This window comes from Elgaria multicarinata, chromosome 8 (assembly GCF_023053635.1).
Source record: "Elgaria multicarinata webbii isolate HBS135686 ecotype San Diego chromosome 8, rElgMul1.1.pri, whole genome shotgun sequence".
In the NCBI taxonomy this organism is placed as follows: Eukaryota; Metazoa; Chordata; class Lepidosauria; order Squamata; family Anguidae; genus Elgaria; species Elgaria multicarinata.
This window is the reverse complement of record NC_086178.1, coordinates 59718617-59742765: the sequence shown is the minus strand read 5'-3', so window position 1 is coordinate 59742765 and position 24149 is coordinate 59718617. Positions and strand designations below refer to the sequence as shown.

The 24149-nt window shown below is 37.6% G+C and overlaps 1 protein-coding gene across 3 annotated transcripts in view; it reads right to left on the bottom strand.

Annotated features, from left to right (window-relative positions):
- Window positions 1-282: 282 nt before the first annotated feature.
- Window positions 283-24149, bottom strand: part of SLK (STE20 like kinase) — a 50794-nt gene continuing 26927 nt past the window's right edge. The window contains exons 9-19 of one of the 3 annotated variants that reach the window (XM_063132611.1): window positions 22216-23697; window positions 20602-20732; window positions 20180-20303; window positions 18398-18577; window positions 16035-16127; window positions 9472-9601; window positions 8257-8381; window positions 7492-7680; window positions 6944-7069; window positions 4961-5074; window positions 283-2354 (exon numbers count right to left, since the gene is read on the bottom strand). In XM_063132611.1, coding sequence (XP_062988681.1) covers window positions 2208-2354; window positions 4961-5074; window positions 6944-7069; window positions 7492-7680; window positions 8257-8381; window positions 9472-9601; window positions 16035-16127; window positions 18398-18577; window positions 20180-20303; window positions 20602-20732; window positions 22216-23697 — 2841 coding nt within the window. In that variant the 3' untranslated portion in view covers window positions 283-2207. The remainder of the gene's footprint in view (window positions 2355-4960; window positions 5075-6943; window positions 7070-7491; window positions 7681-8256; window positions 8382-9471; window positions 9602-16034; window positions 16128-18397; window positions 18578-20179; window positions 20304-20601; window positions 20733-22215; window positions 23698-24149) is intronic. The other 2 variants (XM_063132612.1, XM_063132613.1) reach the window with 2 other exon arrangements.

Sequence of the window (24149 nt, the reverse complement as noted above, 5' to 3'; positions counted from 1 at the left end):
CCAGACCTGATGTCATGGCAAGCTATGGCTAACATGAGTCAGGAAGTAGAGAGAATGAGTGTGTGTGAATGGTGGAAGGAATGCACAAGCATATATCTTCTGATAGTCAAACTATGGTTTGGCATTTGAACCAAGGCTGTGTAATGAAATTCGGACGGTGTTAAGATAATCAAGGGTTGTTTTTGTAAGGTCTGAAACATGCTATGTTTAGTATAGGGCAACAATGACAGAAGGTCACCAGCCCAGCAGACAATCACCAATGCAGGAAGAGACTAAGCAGAGTTAAGTTCTTATTTTGTTGATTTTCTTGTGAGACATGATACATGTAAGTGCAATATAATTAATTCCCATGGAATAGCATCACCACAGAAGTAAACCCCCTCAGACTAGCAAACATTGAGAGAACAGATAACAAGAATTTATACACAATTCCCCAAAAAAGTCAATGAACTTGAGATTTTTAAACAGATTATCTGTTGATTAGACAGATAAACAGTATTTAATGTTATAGTTAATACTAGTTATTTAATAAAGATGAAGCTTAAAAAAAGTAAAGGCTTTTGAATACTTTCCATCCTAAGCAATTCAGAATAAACAAATTTAAGAACTTTGTATACAGCAAAATGCAACATTCTAGTGATGAATATATGAATTTACAACCTGGTACACAACACATATTTATAAAATAAAATGCAAGGTATTAAGGCTACCTATGATATATTTGTTAAAAGTAAATTATTTGGGAAGAACAAGATTTAACTGAAAACATGCATCTTCAAACTATACTTACTATACTGTCACAATGTAACAATTAGACAAGGTCAAGCTCAGTATCTGAATTTGGTAGCCAAAGTACTGGTCACACTTGATTAAAGTACTGTGTAATTTTATAATCCGCTTCCTTTGCATGCAGGAATGCTGTTGACATAATATAAAAGTGGTAAGAAAGTGACCATTCTCTCATTTAATGAAAGATAGCAAAACGTGAAAACTTACAGTTGATTATCCAAAGTTATCTACTAAAAGATTAGGCTGCAGAAGACAGGAAGCAACCAACATTTATATTACAAGCCCAATAATGGCATATCAAAAGAACAGTTTACAATACTGCTTCTTGATATGACTCAAATCTGAAGCCTCAAAAGACTAGTTTTTGCTGAATGCAGGCACCTCTCCTGCTAACATAAATATTTCCATCCCGCCCCCACAGAAAATAAGTTATAGTACAACTATGAATTTTAGAAATAAAACCATTTATGTTTACTTCATGGCAAAACAATGTAGCAGATTAAACCGTTTGTCTATATATTTAATTTAAACCCTTCTACAGGTTAACATACATTTTGAAACAAAAAAACCCTTATCTCTTGCCACCTGAGCTATCAGCACTGATTTGTAAGAACAGGTACAGCTGCAGCCACTTACTGCTCTCAAACTGCTACTTTGGTAAGGAGAGAATCCCCCAATTCACGTTTCTATAATGTGCTGGGGTTTTTTTGCCTGTGGTGGGGAGAACGAGTGCATCTTGCACACTGTGTTTTAAGAAATCAATTCTATTTCATTTCAGTTGGTAGAACACTACCAGCCAGAAAGAGGGAAATAAACTGTACATTTTAAAGTTGAATAGTTTTTTTTTCAGTGCCAAGGTTTGACAACAACTGTGGCAACAGCAAGCACTTCTATTACAGTAATAGATCAGTGGGTTTCTTTAGTGATAAACATGATTGGTTTATGGAGGGGGGGAATGCATTTCAATGGTTTCAGGCACTGAAAAGGTGAGGCTAGCAACCCATTTCCTCAAAGTAGTGGGCATAACACAATAAAGATTTGATTAAAATTATAGTAGTATCTTCATCTAAGAATTTTCTGCATTTATTCTTGGGGCAGATGATCACTAGTAGTTGAGGCTTGCTTCTCAGTACCAACATAGTTGGATACTACAGTTTTTCAGAGCAGTTTTCAAATGGCTATCTATTCTTGAAACACATGAAAAATACCATATCAGATTTCAAGACATCTGTGCTTCTATTTTAAGTTGTTTCCCAGCATGAAAACAAAAAGGGAATTTTTTGACATCATTGATTGTCTCCACTGAAAGTGGATGAAGTTCCACTGAGATTCTTAGATTCTTTTATTGTTCCAGATGCTGAAGGTTAATTGAAAATGCTAAAAAGTACACTCAAAGCCACCTCACAGAGGTTCAAGATTTATGATCCAGTGGAGTGCAGGCTAGGAATTGGGTAGAATTTCGAAATCCGGCTTTGTGTTGAAGGATTAAGGCATTCAGATTCTCCAGACATTTTAAAGAAAACCTCCTGTTCTTGAAGCTTCCGAGTAAATTCATCTTCTAATAACTAATGACAAGAAATAACAACAGTTGAACAAAATTAATATGATGGACTTGATGCTATTTTTTGTTCCAATTTGTATCAAACAAGCTACAAAACAAACTATTTTGCAATAACGTAAAGCTAATGGAAAGTTAGGGAAATGATTTCCAATTGCGATCTTGAAATTCATGCAATTCTGTGGGCAGGTTTGCTATATAAAACAGATGAAGATACAATTTGATTCAAAAATATCTATAGAATTAGAATTCCTATGGAGAGACAACAGCAAAAGTGTCATTGTCATCTCCACCCCCAGCCATTCCATTTGAATTGCAGGACAGCCCTAATCTCAAACTCCATTCCCACTCACCCCAATACTATTACCCAACTCAGCCACCGGTGTATACAAAAGCTGAAAAACATGCTAATGGCTCTTTAACCCCCTCCTCCTACAGTGTGAAAAGCAAGAAGGAGCTTTGGCAAAGCCCTCCCTTATATGGCACCTTTACTGCTCAATCCAAATGTACAAAGTACAAGCAAATGTCAATGAGCAACTGAGGTTCCTAAAGGAAAGACTCTGGCAAATACTCTAGGCTATTAATAAGAACTTTGCCAACATCTTTGGCCTCGTTAAATATTTATTTATTTTAAATATTTATGTACCGCTCCGTAACTAAAATAGATTCCGGAGCAGAAGACATAGAGGGATAAACAGTAAAAAGAAAAAAGATTAAAAAGGAAACGAATTAAAATTGTTCAATTTAAATCAAAGGACCAATCCAAAACAGTGGCTAGACAGTTGAGGAAGGCTTCTTGAAATAGAGCTGTTTTTAGGAGGCGCAGGAAGTAGCCTAGTGTTGGCGCCTGCCTGACCTCCAGGGTCAAGGAGTTCCAAAGAGAAGGGGCCACCACATTAAAGGCTCTTCTTCTGGTGGATTCCAATCAGGCCAAAGGTCCATGTGGAACCACCAGGAGCATGCCCTCCAATGATCTCAGTAACCGGGCAGGCTGGTAAGGGAGAAGGCGCTCTCTCAAGTATCCTGGTCTAAAGTTGTTTAGGGCTTTGTACACTAGTACCTTAAACCTGGCCCAGTTGCCAACAGGCAGCCAGTGTAATTCCCTCAGCAAAGAAGTTATATGCTGAAAAGAAGCAGCTCCTGACAACAGCCAAGCTGCTGCGCTCTGCACTAGCTCCAGCTTCTAGAGCAGCCTTAAGGGCAGCCCCACATAGAACGCATTGCAGTAATCCATACTAATGCCTGTACCACTGTGGCCAAGCTATCCCTGACCAGAAGAGGCCACAGCTGGCGAACCAGCCGAAACTGGTAAAAGGCACTCCGAGCCACCACAGCCACTTGGGCCTCCAGCAACAATGATGGATCCAGGAGTGCCCCCAAACTATGAACCTGATCTTTCAGAAGGAGTGCAACCCCATCCAGAACAGGCAATGAGCCTATTTCCCAGACTTGGGAACCACTCACCCACAGGGCTTCCATCTTGCCAGCCAGGGCTTTATAGTGTGGTAGGTGGTGAGCCCTACATAGAGATGACAGTGACAACTGTGATGAATAAATGTTTCGGTCCCAAGTGTCAAAGCTGATACTGTGCAATTCCAGACAAATGGGGACTAGCGCTAACAGTCAGAAGGCATTATGCAGCTGTTCCATTTTTATTTTATTTTTCTTAACAGATTTTCCACAGTAAGAAAAAAGAAGGAAGTGGTAGGAAACCACAGGAGGGTTATGGGTGGAAGACGTTGTCTGGACAATATCCTCCCACACACCCATAATATCCTGTGAATGAGACAGGGTGCTATAAAAGGCTTGGGTAGAAGCACTCCTCCACAGAATTAACAAAGGTCAATGTTATTCTTTTTGAGAGAAATGCAGAGGTTTTTTTTTTTTTAAAAAAACCCTTTTACCTGAACTCACATAGCCATTTTAATTTTGTCATGGTTACTACTGTTAATATTCAATACAGAATACTTCTTCATTTAAATTGCTAGTGCAGCAATTGGAGTTCTATATTATACTATATGCTGTACCTCAGGCTATGGCTGCTCTAAGATGTAACTGTGTCATTTATGGTTTCCCCCCAGTATATATATATTAGAAATTGGAAATGTCACAGGTCACTGTGCAAACAAAAAGCCCATCTTGAAAAGATGGTATTCTGTTGGTGATTCCATTTCCTCCAATTTGTAATAGTTTGCTTTCAAATATCAGTACCTTCCTTGGTTTCCCCTGCCCTTGTAGTCTTGTCCATGTAACAGCCTGTGGAACATCTTCTCCCATTTTGCAATTTCTATACTGGGACTCAGCAGCAAATGATTGCCCCATATTGACTACTAGGTAGATAAGCCCAATTTTATGTTCAGTATCTGCTACCAGATAAAATTCCATCAATTACATTTGTTGTGGCCAAAATCTTGCCAGTAGCCATAAAAACAAGGAAGCAACTATTTGATGTGGGAAGGTTGTTTCTGGGCAAATGTGTTATTTATTTTGGAATAGTTCTGTCTGAGCTGATGTTATTTATGCTGATATGTTTTGTTTTGTAAATACATCTGAAGGCTTTTATCTCTGGTTTGTTGCCCACAACAAAAAAGAATTTAAATAGCAAAATGTTACCTTTTTCCTTGGTCTCAGTTTCTCTCTCCATTCTTTAAGTTCTTGGCTATGTTCTTCATCCAATTCTTTTAGTTTCTGAGTCTCGTGTTCAACCAGTAGATGGCATTTCTCATTCTGAAAATGGGATACAGATAATCCCTTAGTAAAACTAAACCAGATTAGATGATTAGCCACTTGTACAGCAGCATATGTTGACCTAATTCTTTAATTAGCTTAGTCTGCATAGTGGCAAAGATAATTCCTACATACTACCTTAGTAATGCTCACTATCAAGATATTAGCTTTTCAACAGAAATGATGATCTGAATTCCTCTAATATGGCACCAAGAATATGTATTAGATATTTTTCATTTTCTCAGAAACTAAAGTTATGAACACGTCTCAGAGCTTGTATCAGCAGATTTACAGTACATCGACTGGCAGTTTTTTTGTTTTTATGTGCATAGAGAGGTATGCAGTCAACATCAATCTATCACTATTGAAACCCTAATTTTTGCTTCTCATATAAAACGTTCTCATTAAAAATGTAGCCAGAACAACAAAGTTCATAAAACCCACTGCAAATCAGCAGTCAAAAACCAGCTGGAGGACATGCTGGAAAGGCCTGGAGAAATAAAAAGGTATTTGCCAAGCACCAAAAGGATATCAAATTTGCTGCCAGGCAAGCCTCCCAAAGAAAGGCATTCCACATACAAGGCATCACAACTGAGAAGGGTCTCTTCACAGTCGTCACTTGCCTAACTTCAGAAGGTGGGGTGACTTACAGGAAGGCCTCTGGAGGTAATCATAATAGGAACCTCGTTTGCTTTAACAACCTTGGGTGTACCAATTTGTTTCACACCTTGCTTGTTTTGTCTGCTCATTTCTTACAGTAAAAGCCAAGCCTTAGTACTTGAGAATTCTGTTGGACATGGCCCCTTTATCCTGCAAAGTACATCAGGCACACAGGCACCTGCAAAAAATCAGCACTTTTGCAGATTTAAGTATCAGGGCTCATCTAGGATCCTCAAAACATTCAGACAGCTTCGTCTTTAGATGGACAAGAGGATACAATTATGCCTTAAAATTAAAACTCTGGTTGGAGCTTCCAATTGCTTCAGATTGTGGAGTATTCCTGTAAATGATTAACTTGATTTCAACCAATTTACATGGACAAGGGTAAAAAAAATCACATCCACGTACAGTATTACACAGCTCCGAATTACGCAATGCTCTAATAGGCTGTCCCCACTCCCACCCATTTATCAGGCTCAGGGGGCTATAGTGCCACTTTGATCAGCTTCTTTTATTCATGAGGCTCTTAGAATGGACACAGAACTGGCATTAGGTCTCTGTGGCACCTGGCAATTCCTTCCACTAGTCACTGACATCGAATTAAAACACAGCAGGGTCTGACAAGACTGTGAACTTTGGGTGTAACATCTGATACTACTGCCATTAGGGACGTAATGGAGTGCTTTACTACTGAAAGCTTAACTTCTTTCAGCCTCTATTCACAAAACTTTAAAATAAACCACATCAACAACAACTGATGCATAGAGGACAATCTGCAAGCCTATTTGGTTACCACCACCTAGACACAAATGCAATTAGAAGTATAGTTGCAGAAGTCTGGCACATTGCTAGAAACCATCCAAAACATTCCTGCAATCACAAGATAATCTGTTTTTGAGAGGTCAAACTCACAGATTGCACATTTTGATCTTGCTTAACTATATGTTAGCTGTTCTTCGGAAAGCAAATGGTACAGATCTGTTTTGCATTTTGGGTTGTTGTTGTTTTTTAACACAGAGACACAGAGTGTGGTTACAGAATTACAAGATTATCACAAAACACATTTCCATACAGGAGAAGTCTATGTAAATGCAGAGCATCAATGAAAAGTCACCATAATCAAGACAGACAGGTGTATAAATACCATTAAAGGGCACAATAAAGATTAACATGGTTCTGTTAGACCATAGTTCAATTTATGTGTTTCACCTGTAGCTGATGCAGTTCTCTAATGTTGGCTTCACACTGCAGTTGAAGGTCGCGCATTTGATTTTCATGCTTCTGATGCTGAGCCAGTCTTTCATTTTTTTGTCTCTTATCTTCTTGACTAGCAAACTTTTAGGGAAAAAAGAGTTAAAATCGATTTGATGTTTGCAGCTTTAAGCATGTAATTAAATGGCAGTGTAACAAGCAAGAACAGTGTAATTATACTTCAATTACTAGTATTAACCGGATGAAAACAGATGGCTGTTACTCAACCACTACCTATAGAAACTTTCATCATTCATTCCTAGTACATACTGTATTAATTTGGTTCTTTCCTAAATGATATAATCCATAAACATTACAAGTCACGATTGACTCACTATATTCAAGAGTTTAACAGTAATCAATATCAAGCACATAACTGAATATAGATGAAGACAGCATTTTCTTGGAGTCAAATTAATTTAAGAGTCCATCTGTGTTGGTACACAGATCTCTCCCTTCAACCTGCACACAAATTATTTAAACTTTAACTGTTTAAAACTACTTACCTGTTTAATCTTTTCACGATCCTGTTCTGGAGTGCTTGAAGAATTAATTCGTAGGCTTTTTTTAAACATTGCCATTCTAGTTTTTGCTTCACTACGCTGGATTTTGGGTAATCGGGCTCTTTCCTGGGTCTGCTTATTTTTTAACTCCTCGATAAGCCGCTGGTTGTATCTTTGCATCTGTTCTGTTTCCTAAAAACCAAAAAAAGTGTCAGGGAGAGAATAGTTCTCCATTCAAAAAAGTATTTAATATACATTTACATACTGAATACTTCAAAATGGCATTTTCTTAATTCAAAAAACTGTGGGTAAAAATGTGAAAATAACAGATAAACACCTGTTAATTAACCTAGTAAATAAATATTGACTAGAATGTTAACATGTAGTTCTGCTGAAACGGCTATAGTATGTTCTGTTAATAATGAAATGAATCTATATATGTAATGTTTAGAATTTAAATAAAAATAATGGATTATAGAATAATCAGCCAAGTGAAGAAGACATTTGGCATATAGTATCTGTCCAATTATTTTAAAGTTTGTGGCTCTCCCTTTACTTATCTCTCTCATTTATTTATTAGTGCATCCTTCCCTTCTAGCTTGAATTTAAGATGTCCTTTTGGAAGTTCAAACATTTACAAATACTATAACTATAGATTAGGTGTGTCAAATGGATTAAATAAAAAGTAAAATGTGCAAAAGGAATATAGTATATAGTAGGAACCAGGATTTTAAGTCAAAGAAGAGAACAAAGTGGGATTGCACTAACTTTTTCATGCCGTTTAAGCAGTTGATGCCTTTGCATAAAGTATTGATCTTTCAGCTGCTGTTTGAGCAGTTGGTGTTTTTCCTGCAAGTGTCGCTCTTCTAGCTCCCATATTGCAGCTTCACGGGCTAGAGGGGAAGAAAAATGATTCAAGATTGCTGAGAAACGTCACTCCAAAATCCTTATACAATATACTTCATAAGACAACTATTAAATAGTTGAATATCAGCTGGTTACTACAAATACATTTCATGGAGAAAAATCTAACAAAATCTAACAAAAGGTTTAACTAAATTTGACTGGGTTGCTTTAACTGTAGGTGTCTCTTTGTGATTTGTGATTTGTTTACTGGTATATCATTGCAGCTGTGTTTATAAAGTTGTACAAAGACTTTTAAATATTATTTTGTTAAATTTAACAGCCAGAGATTTCCTTTCTAAGCAATAACTAAACTTTGACTGCGTTACTTTTACCTGTAGGTGTCTCTTAATTACTTCATAATTTGTTTACAGGAACATCATTGTACTGCATCTGAGTTTACAAAGGTGTACTTTTTGTGTTCATGTTTCATTTTGCACCAATTTGCAATTAATTGTGTTTGTTTAATTATAGTTGACTTTTTAATATTAGAAATAAAACTTTATAGTACATTGTACTATAATTCTTAATTCTTTAAAAAAAAAGCTTTATGGATATAAATTATTTCCCAACTTTGATTTATAGTGAAAAATGGTTATGCATGGCATTTGTGTGTCAAGAGCTTTCCAATGAAGTGCATTTCATGAGAATTGGTCAACGGGAAGGCTGTCAAAAAGTTATGGGCAACTTATATAATATTATTATATAATATTATTGTAAACTGCCCAGAGAGCTTCGGCTGTGGGGCGGTATATAAATGTAATAAAATAAATAAATAAATAAATATAAGATTAATATTAAATGGAGAAAATGCACCAAACAAATGATTTCAAACTAAGTTATCTGACCAAATATATAAACACAATTAGGTTTGGCAGCATCTGAAATCAGAGAACACATTTTAAACGGATTTTTTACACAGCTTTTCTGCTTGAACAGAGATTTAGATATTATGCCAGAAGTATTCTTATTCATTTTCATCAGGCATGCATGTGAACAGTACTAGGTGGTCAGAGCCCTTAATACTGCTTTGAGTTCATAAAGTTTTAATCCAGCAGTGACACACAGGGTGGAAAGTACCTCTCATGAGCTGTTGCTTGTTATTAAGACAGTCCCGTTCAATGGTGGCTAGCTCTGCTTTTTGCTGATGAATTATTTTCTTTAGTGATGCATCCAATTCTTGTTGCTGCTTCTGAACAAACTCTTGTTCCTATTAGAAGTTAGTTCAAATTGAATCAATTATACACAACTTCCAGACGTATTCATTTGTTTCCTACCCTATTTCTAAGGAGTTCAGAATAGCATTTTAGTCTCAGTTACCATGTACGGTAGGCTATGCCTAGAGAGAAAACACATATACTTTCCACCCACTCGAGCGATGGCAGGAATCTGAACAAGGGTTTCCCAAACTGAAAACCAACCATTTAACCGTCAGTTAAAACTTAACAGAGCAAGTGATCTTGCTACACTTACAACAGCATTTGCAGAACCTCAGCATCATAAAGGGTGATGGGGAAACATGCATCTCTGAACAGTAGTGAACATTAGGGAACTATAATTGCCCCTATAAATTCTTTCTCTTTCTTCCCTCAAAGTATCCCCCTCTCCCCAAATCTATAGTTTGGATAAAATGCAAACTGATTATGTGACAGTCTTGTAGGCAGTCACTTGTCTGCCAAAGTAAATAGCTTGCGAAATCACTGCTTTACCATGTTATATGGTCGTATACCAGGCTAACAAAAAACATACCAATAGAACACAAAGTAATGAACTAATCAAGATCTTCAATGCTTTCTAAGGACTTAAAGTTAAAATGCTACCTGAATTTGTATAGAACCAGTAATTAAATTAAATTAATACCTCATGAGGAGTGAGTGGAAAACAAAAGATTTGCTTTCCACTCAGATTTGGGCCTCCTTCACAAAACCAGGAAGGAAACATAAGGAAACATGGTCAAAAGAAGCAGTAAAGAGAAAAATAAGTGTCTGCAAACAACCAGGGATAAGGCAGTATTAAGGGGGAGGGGGGTTTAGAGAAGAGGGCATTGTTTTCCCCACTGTGTAAATCACTATTTTCAAGGAGAAAAGGAAACCCAGAGAACAATGCAACGAAAGATTAAACCCCTGTGTGTCTACTGCTCAATGTAGACAGGAATATTTGCTGCATAGTTTCAGCTCCTGATTTTGGTTTATAGTATTTTCCTAGTTTTCTTATATAATAGTAGGTATCATTTTGATATCTGTTGACAATGAACTTAGGATGACAAATCACATTTCTTTTGAGGGCAAAGTGAGCTGCTTTGAATCATCCCATGTGCAAAGATGTGGAGAAAATTAGGCGTGTACAGAAATTCTTTTACAGAAATTTATTTATTTAAAGTATTTTTATACTGCCTGACAGAAAATGTGCAAGGTGTGGGGCAGCTCATAAACTTCTGGCCCACATGAATCTTCTTCAAGGTAAGTGTGTCTATAAAATGTTCAGAATTATATTTCCATGGATCAGACACAGATGTGCCTGAGTACAATGATACCTTTTAAAACTATTTTGTGAAGTGGAGCAACAGTATAGCACTTAAAGAGCACAGAAAGAGGGAAGCTCCAGCTGTCCAGCTTAACACAGCCCATGGAGGCTTTGGCTTCCCCTATAGACCCCAACCACTCCCCTCCCCAAGCCCTGCCCCTCAAGGCTAGCAGGAGCTGGGCCTGGTAACCCACCTGTAATCTCTGATCATTGATTGGAGATAATGGAAGGAGTCTCCTTACTTAGCGTGCTCCTCATCCTCAGAATTGGGAGGGGAAGTGATATCTTAAGTCCTTTGCATGCCATGGTACATGGACAAAGATGCCCTGACTGAAGCAGTGGGTAGAACACTTCAGCCATCTCCTCTGTTCGGGTGGTTTTGCTGCACGTAAGTTTTCCATAGCTGGAGAAAGCCCGTGTACAGTGAAGGTTGGCCCCGGCTGGTGCTTTGGCTGAGAACCAAATGACCTCGGGGACATAGCAACCCCTGATGTAATTCACAGAGAGCTGGGTGAGATGGGGGGGGGTCATTTGCTCCCACCCTTCAAGAATATGTTCCCCACCTCTGTTTTAAATCCAAGTTTAAACCCAAGTCTAAGGCAGGAAACAGCAAAATGGGTTATCCAAACCAAGAAAATGACATGTAAAGATGTTAAAAGACCAACTCTGCTGAAGTTTAAAATCCAGTATTTGCAAACTCCTCTATGACACTGCAAATACTTTTACACTAGAAACATATATTTAGCTGCAAAACCTCTACTGTGGAATGTAAAAATGCATTGGAAAGCTAGGGCAAACAGCTCTCAGATGCATGTTTTGCATAATGGTGGGGGGAAAACAGTCAACCAAATCTAACCAGGCAGATGCGCAACTTTATATGTTACAAAGTGAGAGTGGCTGCATACTAAATATTTACCATCCACCCACTTTTTTGGGTTAAGGAGCTTTATGAGAAGAATAGCAGACAGAATATAATTCAAAGAACTGTAATTCTGCCAAACAATTACTTCTTGGTTTGAAAAGCGCCTGTGTGACTATCTTACAATGCCTGATGTACATGTACATATAAATATTTTGTATTAAATAGAATAGGGACCCTTCATGCTAATACTGGCCCTTTTTTGTCCTCTTTTAGTTGAGCTACATCTGATATCCTTGCAGTTCCAAAGGTTGCCACACAGGAAAACATGTAGTTTATGGATATGAGTGAATAAATATGCAAAGCTAATGTTAATTTAGGTTGCACAGAAATTATTTAATCAGACAGTAATTCTTTAGTTGCTCGGTATCTTCGGGCAATGTCTCTTAGACTAAATGATCCAGTCATAAAGATGACAATGATCACTTCAATCTGTTGTTTCTAGTTGTTTCATCAGGCCTAATCCAAAGCACCACAAAGGAATATCTGTACTCACACCAGGATGTTCCCCTGTTTTCTTAACAGCAGCTTCCCTGTGCCACATAGTAACCCACTTTTTTAAACTAGCTGGATTAAAAAGCTGCTAATCCAAGGGTGGGGGATAGAGGAGGAAAGGAGGAAGAAAAGGCATCCATTGTCATGTGCACATAACAGATTCACTAGATCGCTACAACAATGTTTGGGTTTTTTTATTGTAAAAAGCATCGTCAAATACCCCAAATATGAGATTATATGATTCTATTTCTTTACTGGAGTTAGAAAAGTACAATATATCAAAGATTGTTAGGCAGGATGAAAAGACAATGATGGCTGATGTAATGTTAGTGATCCTCTAAACATGTTTAGGAGCACTGGCCTCACAAGCTACCTCTCCCTCCTTCCCTTCACCTATTCAACTTCCTCCTGGTTAACATTAAGTACTGTACAGCATTAAATCTGCACCAGTGCTAACCATGCTTAGTTTTAACCAGAGACTGCAAAGCATCTCTTTACTGTAGTGTCAAGTCGTGGCTTAAAGGCTAACCATAGTTAGTACTGGTGTAACATAACACTAGAAGAGAGTTAAGGCTAGCCAGGAAAGGAAAGAGAGAATTAACACAGTCAAGGGCGGGGAGAAGAAGGGAAGGCTTGGAAGCCTGATGCGTGTTTCCCATGGTTAAGATTATCACTAGCATTATGTTCGCACTGGATCAATTACACGCAGAATTTTGTAATTTAGAATAGTTTTCTAGAAATTATTAGACATCTAGAAAGTGTACATCTCTGTTTGTGAGTAAGCACATAAATAAAAGGTGAAGCTAAATACTTTAACATTTTATTTTACTAAATTCTCTCCTGGTGACAATCAGTAGGACCGAAATGAATTTAACACTCACTAGATTGTGCTCCGAGTTATTTGTGGAAGCAGATTGAATAAAATATGCATTATTTTAAATATCCCTAGAAGAGTCAGAAATGCTTCCTTCACTACTGCCTCTTTAAAACTGTAACCTTCATCACATAGTTAAGGATATCAGCGTAAATTAATTTGCATTGGGCTTACAATGCATTAACATTCTTGATTTTGACTCACTCTCTCTCCCTCTATAAAATGTTCATCTCAAGCTACCTACTTACAAGTTACAGGTTTTGCTGGATTGCAAGTAGCAGCCCAATAATCAAAATACTTTACTAGTAACAACATGCTAGTGAAAAGCAGCAAAAAAAGAAGAAAGGCATCAGATCTGTTTGAATCTGAGCTTCAAGTGAGTGAACCCTATTCTGCAACATTTGTGAACAAAATGTCAGCTGGAATGGTGAAGAACAGACTTGCTTGTAATCACTGCCATTGTTATTTAAGTAAAAAAAAAGCATGAGATTTGATTAGTTACTTTAAAAATGCAATTCTACAGTGCCTAAACGGAAATTAGATGATTTGCTACATGAGTAAAGATTGCTGCTTCTACAGCCATGCAGTGGAAAGCCATTTTAATAAGGTATGAAAAGCAAACTATGAGAGATGGAGAAGATCCTACTCCAAACTTAAAAGTCCCAACTGTCACAGTTGGGAGGGAAAGAGAGAACACAAAGGTAAAAAGAGGGCAGGATTTAAGAGGGTGTCACTAATGTTCAAGGCAAGAAGGAAATGTCACAAGGGTGTTCCCTGCGCCATGAGTCAAAAATTATGATGGCTACCTCTTATTAAGTGGCGCAGGGAAAATCCATTGTCAGATAATTTCAGGAAGCATTTAGGGGAATGCCCAAGTTTCACAGCACACAGAAAACACAAAACATAGCTCAGTTTCACACATGTACTGAAAAGCAGCAAATCACATTGGTTCAATTTGTTCAACACAGACATCTCTTTGTGCATATGAATACATTTTTAGAAATCTATCAGCACATGTGTGTCATAAAGAAAAACAAGCTTAACACTACAGAGGAAATATCCATTTTTGTGTTTGTTGGACTTACATCCTGCATTACTGCATTGAAGAGGGTACATGAGGACAATTGAAAAGACTGAATCATAACCTGAGCAACGCCCTGTGGAGCAGAATACAATGCACTTCCCAGGTCAGAATGCAACCACAAATCATGCATTTAAATGCTGAAATATCAGCAAAATGACTGTAGGACTCATAGTTTGAACAATCTCTTGCTAAAAGAAGAAAATCTGTTAAGAGATCCATAATTTCTGAAGCTATGTTTATACCTATGTTTATACTCCTTCAGAATTTACTCATTTTACCATAAATCAGGGGTGGGAAACTGGGTGGTAGCCTAGTTGAACCTCCATCAAGCCTTCCATGGGCCTGATGTTAGAAGAGAGAGCCATGCCCCCTAACATCATCTGGTCCCTAGCCAAAACATGGGTGCACTAAGGAATCCCTGCTGTTATCTCTGATTACTGATTGGAGATAACAGCAGGGATTGTCTTCCCTGCTAGCCCTGAAGGGGCAGGGCCTTGGTTGAGGCTCTGAGGGCTGGATGGCAGTATAAGTACCACCCCACAATTTACTCCCATTCAATCCACACGTAACTGACTGTGCCCCAAGATGTTAATATTTTCTCCGATAAATTAAAGACTGCAGTTACTCAGTTGCACTAAGCACTTACATGATACAATATTTTCTAGAGATACAACTCCTCAAATGCATGATCACAAGAGAAGTACACATTCCAATATATACAGTGGTCTTTGGAAGAAAGTAGAATACTCTGCTGTGAACAACATCTGTTTAACAAAAGCAGGAATCTGCTCCATGCATGAGCTTTGGCTATTGGGTAGCATAGAAATGAAATGAAATAATAAATAAACTTGCTTTTGATAGTCTATCATACACACTGGCTCTGCCTTTATTATTTATATGAACCCACTTGCCTTGCTCTCTCATGCCTCAAGCATTGCATCTGGATTCCTGAGCATTATGACTCTTTTGAGAGTTGACTGCCATTCAAAATAGTCAGTTCTCTCACACAAACAATCCTAAAATAACTGTGATGAAGTCTGCTTTAATAATATATACATAACTCCAGCCTGTACTTAAATACATAGGGGGTATTTTTGGATATCGGAAATGAATTTAGTCTGGAATTTAATACCAGGATAGCAATGTTAAGAAAAAGCGAAAAATTATTTACTAGCTAATTTTCTGTACCACTGTCACACACCCTTATATGTCGTTATGTATTCCAGATACTCTTTGTTTCAAAGCAGCAAAATAAATCCACAATATACCAGCTGAAATGCCTGGAACATAAAAGATACTAACCATCCATTAAATATTAACATAGACACCCATCATATCAGCTGCATTGTCTGAGATGGAAGAATCATGTGAAATGAAGATAATCAAAACTATATTTGCTACTTTTACATTTTTGATAATGTTATTCTTTATGCTAAATGTATGGCTAAATTAGACATTCGAGCTTCATATTCACAACGCTATCTGAAGAATAGACTTTTTAGCCCCCTAATATAAATAACATTTTCAGGAGTTTGGATGTAGCTCTAGAAATAACTAAATGATACCTAAAATAGCAAATACCTTGCACTTCTGTTTAAATGACACAAATTTTCAGCTGCAGTCTTAGAGATCATCACAAATAAATACCATATTCATTCAGGGGGAAAAACACACCATGAAATGTTAAAGCTACGTGAACAAAGCTGGTTTGGGTTTTTTTTTTAGAAGCATGAAGCTGCTGCAGTTACCTGAGCATGCTGGGACTGAGTAAGCTCCTCTTTCTTGCGTTTCATGAGCTCTTTTCTCAGCTCTTTTGGTGCTTTCTCCACTTCATTAAAAACCTACAGTGCACAAGCATGCAGAAGGTGGGGAAAATAACCCTTTTTCTCCACAGCAAGCATTTAAGGTGAATATGAGAGGGGCTGGTCAAGCGTTAAATGGTATAAAAAAGCATGCAAAGCCAGAAGAGAGGGCTTGGTAGAAAGTAGATGGAGAAAGCAGACATGCTCAAAGAATATGCTGATTGCATTCTAGAAAGAAGTGCACATGCTAATTGCATTCTAGAAACTAGTTTCAGTTTGCATGCAAATACTAATGAGCTGCTTTCACAAACAATTTTTAAAGACAATACCAACAAATTTTTTTATCCTGCAGTGGTAACGGAAAGGATTTTACTGTAATGGCAAAAGCTCCAAAATAGCAGGATGTTTAGATTAACATTACCAGAAAAGAAGAGCCACTGCTGACACAGTGTCATATCCAAGTTGACACAGAGTTGTCAAAGGAACAACTTTCTTAAAAGTTACAATCACCTCTACAGACAGAAATTTACATAGCATAGAAAAGGGTAAATCAAGTATTCGATTTCATTGTTTGTTTAGCTACTGGCATTCAAAGAAAATTGGCACTAACTTGTAATTGTTTCAGCAATGTATGGTTTTTGTGTAAGTCCAAGAAACTGAAAGACAATCTTGTCAAGAATCAACTAATCTACTGATAATGAAGATTCAACAGATGATCAAAAATTTGATTGCATATTTTCACACTCTCATGAAGAGATTCAGTACTCTAGACATTCTTTCCTTCAAAAGAACTATAAAGCTCACAAGTATCCAAGAACAGATGGCTGTTTAACACTGGAAGAACCAACACAAACCAAAGCCCAAATCACCACATGCTATTCCCATTTCTGTGAAAAAGACTGCTTTGAGTGCATTAAATCTCTTCACCAGCTTGTCCTTTTGAGACCCAATCACCAGTAGAGACTCAAAGTGCAAGAAATTCAGCAAGAAAAAGTAAATATTGTACAGATTAAAACACAAACAACTCATGTATCTCTAAGATTAAAATTGCATATTATGCTTACATTATATAGTGCTTAGCATAAAAGCACTGGCAGAAACAGGTTTTTTTTTCAAACCAGAAGACAGTCTAGAAATCTGTAATCATGCTATGTGGCTCAATCATACTACATCTCTCACCAAACTTGATTGACTAGGAATTATCAGACTGCTTTTTTTTTTCTTTGATAAAGGAATGGTTAGCCATCATGGCTGAAAAGTAAGTGTAGGCAAAAATATTTAGAAACCAAACAGACTTTGGGTAGAGCTTCCACATTTTGCTCAGCTGTTGGCCTCACACCCAAGGGAATGAAAATTTCAAACTGGTTGTGTTTTATATTAACTGAAACCAATACATAAATATGTTCTACTTAGATGGACTAAATCAAAATTAAAATAAAAAATAGCTCCTTTATCATTGCCGCAATATTTTTCAATTGTTCACGGGAATTGTACACCAATCCTACATATGTCTCATTCTGAGGAATCAAATTTTGTATGTAAATGAAGTTGATTTAGGCTGCAGATTTAGGGGGTTTTGGCAGCACAAAGTAGTGTTCCATGGCATAGAGTTCTAAACCCTCTTACATAAAGTTAACTAAATCAGCTTTTTGCTTACACACATTCAAATACAAGTTAAAAGAAATTCATACGTAAAAAATTTACAAACATTCTGCTATAACATTCTTTTCGTGCACAATGGTCTTCATGCATATTCTACTCAATCCCTTTTGTGCTAATTTTATATCCATGTAGCACAATAAATAAGATATCAATAACTGGTCATGTGTAATCCTTGGCCAGTATACAAAGAAGAAAATGTGCCAGATCTGTGTGCAATGCATTCCAGCACTTCTCCCTGTTGAACCCCTAAGCCACTTTTAAATTCCCTCTCTATTATAGGTCTTAACTACATAACATTTCTTACTATTCCAAATAAGTGGTGAAGCTACTGGGTTAACAGCAACATGGAAATCAAGATGTTGGAGATCATTCTCCTACTATTCTTAGTCTTACATGGTTAATATTTATAAATTATGTTAAAGCCTTAGTTGCATTTTCACTGTATTTTCATTGCACATAACTGTTTTAGAAGAGTAAGATACTTCTTGATACTAAAAAAAAAATACTAAATGAATAATTCTACTATTGTGCTTTTTATGGGGATATACCCTTTTTACAAAATCAGTATTTATATGTGGAATGAAGTCATCATTGGGATCAGAAACATCAATCATACTTCCCCCATCAGCTAAATGAATAGATTTTACCTCTTTTTTCCTATTTTTCAACATGTTCTGAAATTTGGACAATTCTTTCTCTTGTTCAGCTTTGATGCGTTTTGCTTCATCACGCAAGCGATTTGTATGCTCCTGTTCCAGGCGCTCTATTGTCTGTTTTTGTTGTTTCTCTAGATTTTCAATCTCCTGGTCATACTGCCGCTTCTTACTCTGAAAAATAATTCCCCAAAAACTTGATATTTATCTAGAGTTGATGGGTTTGGAGAGGGGGGAAGGGAAAGTCTGACTATGTTTGTGTGCTGTCTTATAAAAACTAATTAAAACATAATGAGCTTGCCACATACCAGTCCACAACTTTCTAACTGTTTAAATATTTATAATATAAGGAGAGCTTTTCTTAAGAGCCACTGTGCAACACATTCCATGAGACTATAGCTAGAGCAATCATCTTTCAACTCCAGAACTCAGAATCAATGCTAGTATTAACTGTTACTTCACTGAGATGGCAGAACCCTCATCTTACCACGGAGCCTGATACTATTTTTTTTTTAAAAAATCATTCTGGTCTTGCGCATATACATACAAAACTATATGGTGCAGTACACTAGAAATAATCTGAAATTCAGTTCCAGCTCATAAGTCTTAATATTTGGGAGAACATAGGTAGCATATTTTACTATGAGCATACCTGGTTGCTCTTTGCAACTTTTTGCTACACGAAGCTCTCCCTGATATAGGAGGGTCCAATACACAACACTTTTATCATCCTCCACTGTAAGAAGAAAGGAATTACACAGAGGCCATGATCCAGAAGACCACTGCGTATGGGCTCCCATAACCTACTATTTAAAAGAAATGATCATAGCCTTCTGGACCATAGTCCTGAGTTTTGGGGGGAGTTTTTCTACTACTCTCAAGGCATGACATAATAGCTTGCTTTTTGGTAAAGCCACCCTGGGAAATGGTTGGGTTCACAGGGGGAAAAGAAGCCATTACTGCTGCCCCCACTGTTTACATAATTACCTGTGCTGCAGCACAGGTAACTGGCATGTCATCTGAACCTGGTTTGCAGCAGAAGCGGCTTCATACCCATCCTGCAACCCACGGCATGCAGTAGGGGGTGTAGAGTGAGTATAAAGCCCCCATCGTTATGTGCCAGGTTTGGAGAACTTCTAGGCTTTTTTTCTGTATGCAGTCATGTCAAGTATTTTAACATGTCATTAGGAAAAGCCAGAACACTGTGGTCTGATACACTCTTTTAAGAGCACTGCTGAGCTAAAACAGGAAGATAACTCCATGAAAAAAATATTCATTCTGGCAGTTGTTTGCATTCCTTTGTGAAAAGGTGCGAAAAAAATATTTGGTAAGGCGCAGGGAGAGGAAATGCATGCATTACCAAGACAACTGTGCCAATCCTTGTCTCAATTTGTCCACACATATTCAACTTAGCTATAACAGAATGGGGATGTGTATCCAAAATTCACATACTGCTGCAACTATTTACATGATTAGAGCTAGATCAAGACTTGCAGCAGCAGCAGCAGTGGACAATTAAACCACCAGTGCAGAAGTCAGAGGAACATGTGGCTGTGAATATGCATAGAGGGGGGAAACAAACAGACACACTCGCTGATGTTGGGCTATTTCAGAGTGGCTTTTTCACATTCCTTGAAAACCTACGTTTTGCCTCAAAAATATCAGAGTGCAAACATCTGGCACAAAACTATTTAACAATAATAAATTAACTCAAAATTATGCATCTTCACAATATATATGTGTGTGTGTGTATGTGTGTTAAAATTTGAACCTTACTGTCATTTCCTGTTCAAAGCGTCTGAACATCTGCTCTCGTTGTTGTAATAGTTTGTTGCTAAGCTGCTGTTGAGCTCGCTGCTCTTCTTTTTGGAGAAGTCGTAGCTCCCGTAATTCCTGACGCCTGAGAGTATGGAGAAGAGAAATGGTATCGTGAAAGAGAAGGAAACAGATTTAATTTTGAATTTAGAATAGGTAACATTTGAAAGAAGAAATGAACACCTGCATTTTATGTGGTTATTTAAAGAGACAAAACAAGCAATTTTCTTAAACATAGTCCAAGCCCATTAAATTGCACACACACACACACACGTCCATGTGTGTGCATGCGTGTGTGTGTGAGGGGTGGGGAGAGAGAAGTTCCTTTAATTTCCCAGAGAAAAAGAAATTCTCTCATTTGGAAAGGATATTTTCAAACTCACCGAAGAAATCGTAACTCTTCACTCTTAGAATCATTGTCGGTGACTATTTTAGAAGTAGTCACACTTACTTCTACACCATCAACAACAAATTTGCGAGTTTTCTTTAATGTTTTCTTGTGTCTTTTAGTTTCCTGAATAAAAAATAACACATTATTTCTGAGCTACAGAAAACACAGCTGCCCAACTTTCTTCAATTTTAAAAGAAAAAAGAACACAAAGCCTGCAAGTTCAAACGGATCCATCAACAGAATTATTACTGCTACTCTAGAAGCTGAAATCTTAATTTAACTTTTGCTTCTTTCCACAAAATGACAAAGTTAAATTGAAGTTTGTTTTTGATGTATGTCCTTTAAAGGGAGTTCATTTCTTCAACCGGATAGTTTCAGCCTATGCAGCTACTGGATGTATGAAGATAGCAGTAATTTCCTGAATAGATATAACATGATCTGCCTTTGCTTTTATGACAGTAACCCAGAACAGAAGAATACTTCTCTCAGAGCTACTTTTTGGGCCCAGTTCGCAAGTGACAATAACCCAGAATTTATTTATTTATTAAAAAACATGTTAAAAATTTTTTGGATCATCATGACATGCAAAACAGGCCTAAAAGGAGGTCTATTCTTCTATCCATGGATGCGAGAGTGTTATATGTGAACCAGGAACTCTGGCTTATCTCTCCCTAGACAAGCTAGAGAAATAACACAAGAAAAAAACTGTGGGTCATGTCTCTGGCTTGTTGTGAGGGAAGACAAGCCAGAGTTCCTGGTTGGAAAGGTAATGCTAAGTAAACCACAGATGGAAGGCCTGTAGTTTGTTAGCCACTTTTGCTGCAAGTGGGAGCAATTGGGCAATGTGCACTAGCACACTGCCTCATTTCCCATAACCCAGAATTTTTTAAAAAATTGTTTACTCAAAAGTAAACAGTTTACTCAGTAAAATTCAGTTTAGTCAGAAGTATATCCCAATGAGTTCAACAGAACTTGCTCTCTAGTATGTATGTTTAGGATTACAGCATTAAGATGTTTATTCTACAGTAATTAACTTTGGAACGCATTATTGTATAAGGTACTACACAAAACCTTGATAAAAAATACATTGGGCCAGTTCGCACAATCAAACAAGCCATGGTGGTTTAAATAAGCCAGCATGACTTGCTTTAAAGCCCGGCTTGTGCCGGTGCCATTTCCCTAATTACCTGCCTGGATGCAGCTTGTCAAGTCGTTTGAACCTGGGTAGCATGACTTGTTTGAAGGTAAACACTCTTCAAATAATTCTACAAAAGGCCATGGGTTATTTCCCCTTCAAGCAAATCATGTGTTCCAGGTCCAAACAACATCACAGTACATGCCTGGGATTAATACAAACCTCCGCGGACTGTTTTGACGACGTGAACTGGGTCATTACTGGAAAAGATGGATTCGTCAAAAAGGTGGAGATATTGGAGTACAGAAATAGCAAAAATTTAGGGACACAGTGGTAACACAATTTTTCACAGCTAAAAGTGTGTGTCACATATTAAAATGTTTCTGCATATATTCTTGGTGTTCATATGCTGCAGGTTCATGATGTACATCTTTTAAATTACAAAAGCTACTTATAATTGTTGATTCTTACTTGCAAAGATATTGATCCACTCTCCTTGTTTTTAGTGAGGAAGCTAGAAATGGACAAGTTCAAATCAATGCTGCTGTTGTCAGCTGTGGAACCAGTGCCTGAATCTGTATCATTTTCTTTAGGACTTTCAGCATCAAGATGCCGCGAATTTTCAACATTGTCTTGACTGCCAGATTTAGGTTCTGCCACATTTTCTGCACAGCTAATGCTTATATCAGGTACTGGAGGCAGCTCATGTTCGCATGGCTGCTTGACTGCAGTATCTTCTAGCTGATTTTTAATCGGTAACTCAAAGGAAGCTACTGCAGGGTCTGTGCTTATTTTAATGTCATTCTTGTGGTTTTCCTCAACTCTGCTTTCTAATTTATGTTCAGGTTCTGCCATTTTACCCTCAAGTACAATGCTGCTTTCCTCAGTTCCCTCTGTCCCTTGAACATGCTTGGAGTCACTTTCTACTGGCTTCTGGTCTATGTCTTCCACTCTTTTTGAACCTCCAACCTCTGTTTCTTTTGTGGTGCTTGTCTTGTTAGAATCTTCAGGGAACTTCTCAGACAGTTGCTGATCAGAATCCACCATTTTCTCCTCACTTTGAGTAAGAGCAGTTTCAGAGGGGACATTCTCCTGAACATCCTCGGAAACACACTCTGGTGGTTCCTCAGCACTTCTAAGCACTTTATCTGCATCTGTCCCCAGAGCTTCGCTACAACTGTCTATCCCTTGAGCACTACTGGCATCTTCTTTTATTTGCTTCTGCAGCTCACCAACAAACTCAGCTGTACCTGTCTCTTCAGTACCAGCAGTCACTTCATTTTTCTGACCTTCGGATTCTTCCAGGCCACTCCCTTCACATTTGTTATCCTTCTCCAACTCCTTAATCTCTTTAATTCCTTCTGTAGGCTTTTCCTCTCCAGTTATATTTTCTTCAAGGTCTGTGCTATTTCTTCTTTCCTCTTCTTTCACATCAGACTCTATAGAGATTGCTTCTGTAATTTCTGCACTGCTGTCTTCAGTTTCAGGTGTTATTTCTTGTTTGTTTTCAATTGTTGATTCATTTGAGAAATCATTTTCTTTCACTGCTTTTGGACAGGGTGTAACACTAGTTTCAGATATTACTGTACTAATTTCTTCTCCTTCTTTCTGTGATCCGGTATCTTCACTTAATATTGCATTTTCAGCAGTTTTTTCACCTTCACTGTTCTTTGCTTCCTCATCTTCATGTGGTAGTGCAGATCCATTCTGCAGCTTTTCAGTGTTTTCCTGTATGGTGTCACTAATGTTTTCAGTGGATTTCTCATTCTCAGTTCTGTCAGGCTCCACAATCATTTTTTCACCTTCAAGTCCATTGCTACTAGCCTCTTCTGTGGATGAACGCTCTGTTTTTTCAGAAACAGATTCCAGGATAGAGGCATTCTGTGAAAGTTTATCCTCTTCTGAGCTGGCAATGCTGAGGTCAGATGAGGCTCGCTTATTCACAGGTAACTGCTTTATTGAAAACATAATTAATTACACATTTTAGTTACAAAGAATTGGTCCTACCAAGCTTTTATACCCCACAAGCATAATCACATTAATGTAATTGTAACGATTTCAGAGGTTCTACCCTAAACATTTTACCAGTTCTAGATGAACATATTTTCAGAGCTATGCTTTTTCAAATGGGTCACAGAGGAGACATAAAGGTTAGAATATTTTGTGGAATACAGAGATTCATACATCACTACTTAACATTTTTTCCAGTAAATGAACAGGGCATTTTAGCTGTTGCTAACTTGGTTTTTTTGCAACTATAATATTTACTGGGCAAGATCCAGAGAGCAACCCTTCTGTGAGTAGGAGGCACTTCTCTTTTCTGCTGGTTCTCTATCCCCAGCTGCAGCCCCTTGCCCCCCACCCCCGTCACACACCATTCTGGTGGGTTTCCTGACCCTCAGCAA